The 11,512-nt window shown below is 61.7% G+C and overlaps 1 protein-coding gene across 1 annotated transcript; it reads left to right on the top strand.

Annotated features, from left to right (window-relative positions):
• Nucleotide 1: 1 nt before the first annotated feature.
• CLPTM1 (CLPTM1 regulator of GABA type A receptor forward trafficking) lies at nt 2-9,532 on the top strand. The gene is made up of 13 exons (XM_075076374.1): nt 2-118; nt 2,536-2,659; nt 2,971-3,129; nt 3,665-3,782; nt 4,478-4,563; nt 4,916-5,036; nt 6,159-6,403; nt 6,795-6,888; nt 7,381-7,571; nt 7,653-7,748; nt 8,000-8,135; nt 8,344-8,511; nt 9,030-9,532. The coding sequence occupies exons 2-13, from the start codon at nt 2,657-2,659 to the stop codon at nt 9,230-9,232; spliced, it is 1,620 nt and encodes a 539-aa protein (XP_074932475.1). The 5' UTR covers nt 2-118; nt 2,536-2,656; the 3' UTR covers nt 9,233-9,532.
• The last annotated feature ends 1,980 nt before the right edge of the window (nt 9,533-11,512 follow it).

The following is an 11,512-nucleotide window of genomic DNA, read 5'->3' on the forward strand; positions in this document are numbered from 1 at the left end:
TCTTCTCCCCGTAGGTAACCAGTAACGGGAGCGCCGGTGGCGGTGAGGTGGCGGCCGAGACGCAGCGGCAGCAACCGGCGCCTAATGCTTGGCAGGTCATTAAAGGCGTCCTCTTCAGGTGAGCTCCCGCCCGGTGTTACCGGCCCACCGTCCCTCCCGCTGTGTCACCGGGGCTCTGCCCTGGCTCGTGTGGGACCGGGGAACCGACACGGGGGTATAGCGGGGCGCCGGAGCGGGCGGGGGGGCTCCTTCCTCCCAGTCCCGGCAGCAGAACGGGGTCACTGGGACTGTGCCCTGGCCCGTTGTGGGACCAGGGAACTGACACCGGGGCATACTGGGGACACTGGGGCTGTACCTTGGCCCGTTGTGGGACCAGGGAACTGATACCGGGGGTACAGTGGGGTCCTGGAGCAGGCGGTGGGCTCATTCCCCCTCATCCCGGGAGCTTAGTGGGGTCACCAGGGCATGGGAGGACTGTCCCCGTGTCTTGGGGGGCCGTGGTGGGAGGAGGGTACCCCATAGGGCTGTGTCGCCCTGCCTCTCCCAGTGTTTTTTCCTGAGCTTTGGGCTGTTGAGCCCCTTCCTGGTTTTCCCCTGGAAGGCCCGAGGTCTGGCTCATGCTGGGCAGGAGCAGCCAATGCTTCCCAGGCTCCTCCAAGGAGCCGCTGGCGCTCCCCGCACCTTGCCGCGGGGGGGATCCAAAGTCCACAGATAACTCCCAGCGCAGTGCCGAGCCCCTGCCCGGAGTGGCTCCCGCTTCTGTGAGGAGGCAATCCCTCTCCCGCTGGGAAGGAGAAGGTCGGGACGTTTTCGCTGGCACGCCTGGAGCCGATGATGTGCTTTTGGATGTTCCTGGCCTCGCCTGTGTTGCGGAGAGGAGGCCGACACCACAGCTGGCAGGACTCAGTTCTCATATCGGTGCTGCTGAATGAGTTGTGAATCCCCTCCTAGAACCCGTGATTCCTCCCGGGATCTGTGAACTGCCTTCCTGCTCCGCTTCTCTTCCTTTCCGTCCCACTGAGGGCAGGTTTGTTTATTCCCAAAGTGCCGTCTCCCCCAGCAGATCTGGTGTCCTGGCTGGCGAAGCCGGGGGGAAGAGAGCTCCGTCATCTCATCACCAATGGAGCCGTCCCCTCAGAAATATTCTACCCGTCGTAGTCGGCTGGCGGAGGAGGCATGAGAGAAAACTCATGCCCACGGGTGGACGTGTCGCTGGATTCTGAGCGGGTGACGTCCACGGGCAAAGCGTGATGGTTGGCTTCCCAAAACCTTCTGAAAAAGAAATACTTTTCTGAGTCTTTCCTGAGCCAACAGCAAAGTCCTGGGCCATGGATTTATGACTAGCAACAGTCAAATTTATAACTGCGTAGCCAGGAGCGCATGGGGAAACTCGTTTGGGCTCTCGCGCTTTCCAAAATGCTGCGGCTCAGCCTAACAAAGACTTACCCTGAACTAAATCCCAACTTATCTTGGGGTTGCAGGAGTTTTCTGCCCATGGGACAGAAACACAGCCATGGCCATTGCTTGGTCCTGGAAGCCACTGCTCAGTTGCTGGCGCTGCCCACTGTTCCCCAGCTTGTAAACCACTCGCTCCGTTTGCAGGCCAGGAGGGGGAAGTCTGATTTAGCAGCACCTGGTACGCATATGAAAGGCTCTTCACGCTTCACCCACAAGAAAAAACATCTGGATGCCCTCGCACCTTTGGACATACTCCCAAAAACCTTCTAAAATAGGGAAAAAAGGCTTGATTTCTTTTAATGTGCTCAAACGCTGCTCCCTGGCTCAGCTCGCAGTGGGCTGCGAAGAGTGTGCAGGAAGGACCTGTCCCAGTCTCTGTGCTGGGAGCCGCCCGGGGAGCTTTGGAGAGCAATAGCAGCCACGTGCCGAAGGTCAGGAACTGTTGTGGCTGCGGGTTTGGAGGTGACAAGCAAGCTGGGGGGGCCTGCTCTGGGCTCCACTGGAAGGTCTCTGCGTGGCTGGGAGCACGCTGGGGTCTGCCCCTCACTTTTTGGGCAACCCTGTCACTTCTACCACATGTGGGTGGGTGCCAGCTTTGTCCTGTGGCTTTGGCGACCCCTTGGTTCGGCATCAATTTGCCTATGGAGGGCCGAGTGCCTCGCATGCGTGACTCGGGGTGTCTGCCAGGATCCGGGGACCCTCCGGTGTCCCCATCCTGTGCTGGGGGTGCCTTGCACACCCGTTAGCAGCCTCCTCCGGGGTACCTCAGAGTGTGACTTTCTCCCTGTGTCCTTGAGGTGAGCTCCCGGCACCTTTGCTAGCTTTCGGCATGCTCCCACCGTGCCTGGCGCTGGGTCTGAACTGGCCCAGAACCAGTTTGCTCTGGCCAGCGCCTCTCGCCCGAGAGCAAATGCCCACTGTGACAGAAGGCGAGTTTTGAAATGCAGACTCATCTGTCCAGCACTAATGATTTCTCTCCTCCCTGTCCCAGGGAATGGCGGGGGTTTGTTGGTGTCCGATTCAGCCAGGGAGGGTGGCTAAAACACCTGAGTGGCTTCTCCCTCCTTCCTCCCACAGGATCTTCATCATCTGGGCCATCAGCAGCTGGTTCCGCCGCGGGACGGCGCCGCAGGAGCAGAACAGCGCGGGTGGGACGCCCCGAGCCCCGAGCCGAAACCTCTTCCCCAAGGACACTTTAATGGTAATGTCGGCACGAGCCGCGCCATCCCGTCCCTGGTGACTGCGTGGTGGCTCCATGGCTGGACCCTGCCGCTCTAGCTCTGAGCTAGATCTTAAATCTAGCGGAGCTAAAATCAGAGCTCTGCTCGTGGCTGCAGCATCCTGGCGGCACGGCGTCGGCCAAGACTTATTTCTTGGGCTCACCGGAGTGCCAAGCTGGTTTGGGAGGGGATGCTGTGGCGCCTTAGAGTGGAGCGGGAGTGACTTGGGCACCGATGTCTTGCCGTCAGGCTGAGTCGTCCACCAGCAGCCGACATCCTCCTCTCTCTGCAGGACCTCTATGTTTATATCTCTGAGCACGAGCACTTTACGGACTTCAACGTGAGCTCGGCGCTGTTCTGGCAGAAGCGGGATCTTGTCTACGGGGACTGGACCAGTGGCGAGAACGCTGATGGGTGCTATGAACACTACAGGGAAGTCAACATTTCGCAGGTGGGTGCTCTTTTCTGGGAGGTTCGAGGCCAGGTGGGTGATCGTCGAGGGGCTGGTGGGGATTGCTAGGATTGTGCTCAAAGCTGACCTGGGAGCTCTGAGCGGAGCTGAGGTGCGGAGCAGCGTTGGCTGCTGTAGGGCATCCCTGCGTCACCTTTATCTATATCCCATTCACTTCGGATGGTGGATGAGACCGTGTGGAGTGGGCTGTTGTCTCTTCTGGGTGTGCTGTGGAGGTGACAGGGCTCAAAGCCATCATTAAAGGCTTCAGGTTTGCCCTGAGCCCCACGGCAGCAGCAGTCTGCTCCATTGCAGGACGTGAGCCGTAGGCATGCTGCCCTCCGGATGACAAGAGGGAGCGGCTGCGTCTTCACACTTTGGTTTCATACGGGGTCGATGGCTGCGGGAGGATGGTTGGCGTCGGCACTGGGTGCTGCACGAACGTGGGCACCAAGTTGGTGACGGCGGCTGGGAGATCACAGCCGTGCTCTGACCGCGTCCGACTCGTAACCGCCCTGTTGGGGTGTGATTTCAGAGCGTCCAGCAGAACGGCTCCATCTACATCCACGTGTACTTCACAAAGAGCGGCTTCCACCCCGACCCCAGGCAGAAAAACCTCTACAGGCGCCTCGCCACGGTCCACACATCACGAAGTACGGCCTGGGGCAGGAGGGCAGTGCATGGTGGCCCCCGGGCTGGTGCTGGGGAAAGGGGCACCCCAATCCCCCTGCCAAAATGGGAGCCTGAAGGAGTCAGGCTGAGCTCTGACTTTGCCTCAGCGAAGGCAGGTGCCTGGAGGGGAAAATAAGGGCAAATATCTCACTCCCCGTGGCCTCCAGGGTGCTGGCTCGGCTGCTGCACGAGCTGGATGTTTTCCACACTTGGAATTTTTTTTTTTGTGAACCTACGAAGGAAAAATATCTTTAAATCTCTGTGAGCTGTTCGTTTCCACCCATGTTACGTGGGAGGGAGGGTCCCTACCTGTATGGGGTGGGTGTGGAACCATGTCAGTGTTGAGAAAAGGAAGGAATCGCCACGTTCAGGTCCTCCTGCAGGACAGGAAGATCCGGATGCTTCAGCTCAGGTGTTTTCCTCCAACAGTGATGCGATTATCCCAAAGGTTTGGCTGTTAATCTGATTCCTTGTCCCCAAACTCTACAGCCTTTCCCTTTGATAACTGGAAGATCTGTGAGACAGTCCAGATTAATTAGTTCTGGGGGGTGACGTGAGGGAAACAGCCTTCTCCGATCAGCTCATGCCTATCTGGGCAGGCCATAACCTCCTTAGATTTCCTTCTCTACCTTCTTGTGCAGAGGTGGAAACGCTCACCTCTCCTCTTTTCTACTAGTGATCAATAAATACAAGCGCCGACGGTTCCAGAAAACTAAGAACCTCCTGACGGGTGAGACAGAGGCAGACCCCGAAATGATCAAGGTAACCGGCTCTTCCTTTTGCAGGGTTTATTTTTGCTCTGTTGGCCAAACTCCTAAATATTCCTGTGCCTTCCTCTAGTTGCAAATCCATCAGGAAGCACCACAGTGGATTTCCCCTCCTGCCTGGGGCACGTCCCTCCTGCTCTGCAGTGAGGAAGGAGGAGGAGGATGATGATTTCTTTGTAGCGTTTCTGGGATGGGAGGGTTGGCTCTGCCCCTTCCTGCTCCCCCTTCTGCTGCTTTATTTATGGGTGGACGGCAGTGGGTTAACACTGGGCGAGACGGAGGGATGCCAGCCGCCATGCCGGTGATGGAGGCGGTTCATATTCTCATTGTTCATATTCTCATTGCAGAGGGCAGAAGACTACGGTCCTGTGGAGGTCATCTCGCACTGGCACCCCAATTTGACCATCAACATGGTGGACGACCACACGCCCTGGGTGAAGGGCAGCGTGCCACCCCCCCTGGACCAGTGTAAGGGCTGGGGCGTGCCGGGGACCCCCCTGTTCCAAGGGTGGCTTTCTAGGGCTGGCCCTGCTGTCCCCTCTCCTCGGAGGATGTGCTCGGGCTCCTGTGGGGAACGGGGCTGTGTTTCTCCAATAATTCTCTTCCAAGGAGGAGCTGTTGGTGCTCTGGAGGGCAGAGAGGCCCTGTAGAGAGATCTGGAGAGCTGGGCAATCACCAGTCATGTGGAGTTTAACAAGGACAAGCGCTGGGGCTTGTCACCCCTGGCTGTACAGGCAGCCTGGGGAACAAGAGGCTGGGGAGCAGCTCTGCGGGGAGGGACCTGGGGGCTCTGGTCCATGGCAAGTTGAACACGAGCCCCCAGCGTGCCCTGGCAGCCCTGAGGGCCAGCCGTGCCCCGGGGGGCATCGAGCCCTGCATCGCAGCCGGGCGAGGGGGGGGATTGTCCCGCTCTGCCCCGCGCTGGGGTGGCCTCACCCCGAGCGCTGGATATAAATGATATAAAGGATATAAAGCTCCTTGAGAGCGTCCAGAGAAGGGCAATGAAGTTGGGGAAGGGTTTAGAGGGGAAACCGTACAGGGGGCGGCTGAAGTCCCTGGGTTTGTTCAGCTGGAGCAGAGGAGGCCGAGGGCAGCCTCATGGCGCTCTGCAGCTCCCTCCTGAGGGGAGGAGGAGGAGCGGGGCTGGTCTCTGCTCTCTGGTGACCAACGCCAGGGCCTGAGGGAATGGCAGGGAGATGTGCCAGGGGAGGGTTAGGCTGGGCATTAGGGGAAGGTTCTTCCCCCAGAGGGTGGTGGAGCCCTGGCACAGGCTCCCCAGGGAGGCATCACGGCACCAGCCTGGCGATATTCCAGAAGCGCTTGGACACGGCCCTCAGAGACACGGTGTGAATTTGGGGTGTCCTGTGCAGGGACGGGAGTTGGACTCGATGGTCCTTTCGGGTCCCTCCCAACTCAGGACATCTGATGATTCTCTGTTGTCAGCGTGATGCCCCCACCTCTCCGGGAGGTCATACCGGAGCTCAGCAGCCTCATGGCCTCTCCCAGGTGGCTGCCAAGGGCGATGACGATGGCTCTCGTGGCTCCCCGTCACCTGCTCAGCCCTCCCTCTGCTCTTTCCCCCGGCTCCAGATGTGAAGTTCGATGCCATCAGTGGTGACTACTACCCCATCCTCTACTTCAATGACTACTGGAACCTGCAGAAGGACTACTTCCCCATCAACGAGACCCTGCAGCGCCTGCCCTTCCGCCTCTCCTTCTGCCCGCTCTCCCTGTGGCGCTGGCAACTCTACGCTGCCCAGAGCACCAAATCCCCCTGGAATTTCCTGGGTGAAGACCTTTACGAACAGTCGGACGAGGAGCAGGACTCAGTGAAGGTGAGAGTCAATCGCTGGCCTCCCTCCTCCTGGCTGCGGTGCTCCTGCTTGCTCCCGTAGATTGGAACCTCCCTCTTTTCATAGCAGCTCCTTCCACTGCGTCCACGTCTTCCCCTAGCTTCGGGGGAAGAGTGTTCGATGCCCGTTAGCTGTGATTGCTCCTTATTAATTACCTTTGCAATGCAAAGAGGGCGGGCTGCGTGGGCACCTGCCTGCTGCCTATGCAGGGGGAAGGGAGCTTGGAGACCATAACGAGAGCAAGTAAACCCCTCGTCCTCCTCAGTGCCCTGTGACGACGTGAATCCCCCTGGACCCTCCCTGTTCGCCCTGGCGTGCTGGGGCGTTGAGCACCAAGACAGAGCCTTGCAGGGGTTTTTGATGCTTGTTTCAGGTTGCTCTCCTGGAGACAAACCCCTACCTGCTGGCGCTGACCATCATCGTCTCCATCGTGCACAGCATCTTTGAGTTCTTGGCCTTTAAAAACGGTGAGCGCTGCGGCGGGACCTCGGGGATCTGTGGAGAGGGGAAGGATGCGAAGGCGGTGGCATGGCCTAAAAAAACCCCGCTCCTGCTTTCACCTCGTCCTGTCCCCGTGGCGGTGGCGGAGCAGACATCTGTGTGCTGCCGCGAGCCCTCCTCTCCCTGGCTGAAACGTCTTCAGCAGCTGTAGCCAAATCCAACCGCGTCCTGGGCAGGCTGCGGCTGCCGTGGTGCACATTGAGGGCCCTGCGGCACAGAGGAGCGCGGCCGAGGATCCGGATGCTGACTTTGAGGGCAGAAAGCCGGAAACGTGTGGTTTTTCTGGGTCCTCATCGCCTGCGCTGCTGCCAGACGGTGCTATGCAGCATCTGCTCGGCTCCGGCGATTGCACCACCTGCTCCCCTCGCTCCTTCCGTGGGGGGGAAGGCCGTGGTAGCCTCCGGTGAAGGGAAATCCCCAACACCGGTGGGGTGACGGCTTGGGGCCCTTCCCGACAGACATCCAGTTCTGGAACAGCCGGCAATCTCTGGAGGGGCTCTCCGTTCGCTCAGTCTTCTTCGGCGTCTTCCAGTCCCTCGTCGTCCTCCTCTACATTTTGGATAATGAAACCAACTTCGTGGTGCAGGTCAGCGTCTTCATCGGGCTCCTCATTGATCTCTGGAAGATCACAAAGGTCATGGATGTCCGGGTAAGCAGCGGCGTGGGTGCGGTGGGGGCTGGTGGTGTCCCCAGTCCTCCTCGGTGACGCTTTTCCCCTCTCCTTTGGCAGCTGGACCGTGAGAACAAGGTGGCAGGAGTGTTTCCCCGCGTAACCTTCAAAGACAAATCGACCTACATCGAGTCTTCCACGAAGGTGTACGATGACGTGAGTTGGGTGGGCGAGTGCCAGAGACAGCGTGGTGCTGCCGAGCCTGGTTCTGGCTGGCCGCTGCATCTTGCCGTGCATCTCCTCGCTTCGCTTTCCCCAGTTTCCCCCTGGGACTGAGCTGGGGCGGAGCAGGCGGTGAAACCCAGCCCACCCCTCCTTGTTCCGAGGCTCAGGAGCTGGGGAGGTGCTGGGCTGGGGGTTCCAGCACATTCACAGCTGACTTTTTTTGGGTGTCGCTGCCTCCCCAGATGGCTTTCCGCTACCTCTCATGGATTCTCTTCCCTTTGCTGGGCTGTTACGCCGTGTACAGCCTGCTCTACCTGGAGCACAAGGGCTGGTACTCGTGGGTGCTGAGCATGCTCTACGGCTTCCTCCTGACCTTTGGTAAGTGCCGCACTTGCCAGGAGATGCCAAAGATCCCCCTAGTGCGAGGAAGAGGAGGGAGGGTGGTGGGTTGGACCCTGGGGTGTGGCTATTCCTCTGGGGGTCCTTCCCATTCTCCCTGGGGCTCCCGTTTCTGGTACTGGGGTGGGGGTCTTGCTGGTTCCAGCAGGGCTTTGTTATGCTAACGAGGAGCACTCCCCTCCCCCAGGCTTCATCACCATGACCCCCCAACTCTTCATCAACTACAAGCTGAAGTCAGTCGCCCACCTGCCCTGGCGGATGTTGACCTACAAAGCCCTCAACACCTTCATTGATGACCTCTTCGCTTTTGTCATCAAGATGCCCATGATGTACAGGATAGGCTGCCTGCGGGATGGTATGGCACGGCATGGCCTAGGGGGGGCCCGGGGGGCACGCCTGGGGCTCCCTCCTGGCGTTATGGCGGTGGTCCCGGTCCCTGGGGGTCCCTCCTCATGCATCTGGGGGTGGTCATGGTCCCCCACGGTTCCCTCCTGATATTAGGGGGGGTTGTCCCAGTCCCTCCTAGTCCTGGTCCCTGGGGGTCCCTCCTGATGCTTCTGGGGGTGGTCCTGGATCCCGGGGCTGTCTCCTGGTGCTTCTGGGTGGGGTCCCTCGCCCCGGGGGTCCCTCCTGGTTCTTATGGGAGGGGTCCCAGACCCCAGGGGTCTCTCCTGGTGTGGCTGGGTGTGGTCCTGGTCTTATGGGGGGTGGTCCTGGTTCCATGGGCATCCTTCCTGGCTCCCCTGGGTCCACACTGGACCCTGTCCCCTCCCTTCTTACCCCCCTGTTGCCCCCTGTACCTCCAGGATTGGGGAGGGGGGCCTCCACTTCTGACCCCCACTCATCTTTCCCCCTCCCTTCCTCCCCCTCCAGACGTAGTCTTCTTCATTTACCTCTACCAACGCTGGATCTACCGGGTGGACCTCACGCGTGTCAATGAATTCGGTGTCAGCGGGGAGGACCAGGTCTCCCCCCGCCCCCCCCTGCCCAGCAGGCCCCCCACAACGCTGTCCGCTGGGGTCCCCCCAACCGCCCCAGAGAGGGAAAAACCACCAGAGGACAAGAAGAAGGATTAACCAACCCCACCCGCCCCTTGCTCGGTTTTTACCAACCCCGGCGGCTTCGCTGGGCACCGGATGGGGGAAGCGGCCGTGCCAGGTGGTTTTTTGCCCCCCCTCCCCATTTTCCCCCCTGGCATTGGGGAGTAGGGGGGTGGCTGCTGGGCCCCCCAGGGAGCAGTGTGTGTCCCCCCCCACCCCTGCTGTCTTTCACGTCCCGTTCCCCCCCCCCCGTTGTGCGCTCCATCCCATTGTGCCGGTGTGTAGGACAGTGTCATGGTGTCGCCTCTTCCATAAAGAGCTGATTTAACCCCCAAACCGACCCCCCCCCGCCTTGCCTGTACCCTCCCCCCCCAGCTCACATTTTGGGGGTGGGGGTATGGCCCCTCCCCAGCTGGAGCAGCCAAAGGAAGGCACCTTGAACCCCTCCAGTGGTGGGGGGGGGCACCCCTTTCTCCCTGGGGAGGGCGGGGGGTGTCCGGGATGTCCCTCCCCGTGGTGATGGGGGGGGTCACAGTTCCCGGGGGCTCTCTCTTGGTGCTGAGGGCAGGGCCGTGCTCCCGGGGGGGGCGTCCCGCGGTCCTTCCCGGTGCTGATGGGGGCGGTCGGGGGCCTAAGGGTGGTCCCTCCTGATGTTTTGGGGGGGCGGATATCCCCGGGGGTTCCTCCCCCTGTGTACCGGTGCTTACCGGGGCGGGGGGTCTCGGTCCTAGGGGGGCGGATCCTGGGTCTGGGGGCATGTCCCGGTACCGGGGAGGGGTGGGGGCTGTCCCGAGGGTCCCGTTCCCACCTCCATCCACCCGCGGCTGCACGTGGTGCCGGTAACCGCGTCACCGAGCCGTGGCCGCGCCCATTGGCCGTCGGTGCCGCCCGCCCCGGGGGCGGGGCCTGGGTAGCTGTTGGTGGGGCAGCTGTTGTCGCCGCCCACCGACACCCGCGCCCGGAGCCCCGCCGGTACCGGAGTCCGGTCCTGATCCCGTACCGGAGTCCCCCAAACCGGACCGGAGCGCCGGGTACCGGAGCCGGCTGTAAACCGAAGCCCACCCAAGCGGGACCGCCCATTTCGGGGTTCCCCCCTCACCAGTACTGTCCCGCCATTGGTGGGCCCCCGCACCCCATTACCGGATCGGGCTCGGTCACCAACGTCCGCCCGTTACCGGGGCCAGACTCAGGCAGGTTTGGGGGGAACGGGACATCTAGGGGTATGGGGGACAGTGGGGGGGCACAAGGACATTTTGGGGGGCTTTGGGGGACACTGACACCGTGTGGCTCCAGCGCTGGGCTGGTTTGGAACTGTGTTGCTCTGGCACCGTGTGCCTCCATCATCAGGCTGGCTGAGCACCGTGTGGCTCTGGCACCAGGCTGCTCCATCACCGTGTGGCCCAGCACCACACTGGTTCAGCACTGTGTGCCTCTGGCACTGTGGGGCTCCGGTACCAGGCTGGTTCGTCACCGTGTAGCTCCGGCACTGTGTGGCTCTGGCACCAGGCTGGTTGAGCACTGTGCAGCTCCAGCACTGGGCTGCTCCAGCACTCTGTGGCCCAGCACGAGACTGGTTCGGCACCATGTGGCCCTGGCACCTGACTGGTTCGGCACTGGGTGCCTCTGGCACCGTGTGGCTCCGGTACCAGCCTGCTCCAGCATCGCACTTGACCACGCGTTGCTGGCTCCGGCCTCGCTCACTGTCCTGCTCCTGTTCCCCGCAGCCCCTGGGAGCCCCCCAGAGCCCCGGCAGCTAGCTCAGCTTCTCCTACTCCAGCCCCTGCCGCCCCCTGCCACAATGCCACTGTGACGGCCACCCTGGCTGGGAGCTGGGGGTGACGGTGGAGCTGCTGTGGAGTTGGGGGTGCTGCTGGCGGCCCCTCTGCACACCAGGGCCCTTCTCCAGCACAGCTGGTGCACCCACTGGGAGATCGTCACCCATGACCCCTGCGCCCTCCATGGCATCCCCATTGCCCTGCCAGGAACCCCCCGCTTTTGGGGCGGGGTGGGTCCCCAGTGTCCCCCAGAGCCCTCCCATATCCTGTCCCCGTGTCCTGCCCCTGTCCCCCAGGGTCCCCCTCTGTGTCCCGGGGGTCTCCCCGCTGTCCCGCCCCCGACCTGGGCTGGGGACACGCACACGGGTGGGTTGCCCCGCGGGAACACGCGCGCCTCGCGGCGTGGCCCACGGCCGTAACCCCGCCCACCACCATGGAGCCGGGAGGACCGGAGCGACCAGAGCGGTCCCGGGCCGGGCGTCGGGGGAATCTCAACAACACGCATGCGCAGCCACCATCGGAAGGTGGTGCCGCGCCTCTT

The sequence above is a fragment of the Phalacrocorax aristotelis genome, chromosome 30 (assembly GCF_949628215.1).
Source record: "Phalacrocorax aristotelis chromosome 30, bGulAri2.1, whole genome shotgun sequence".
NCBI classification, from domain to species: Eukaryota; Metazoa; Chordata; class Aves; order Suliformes; family Phalacrocoracidae; genus Phalacrocorax; species Phalacrocorax aristotelis.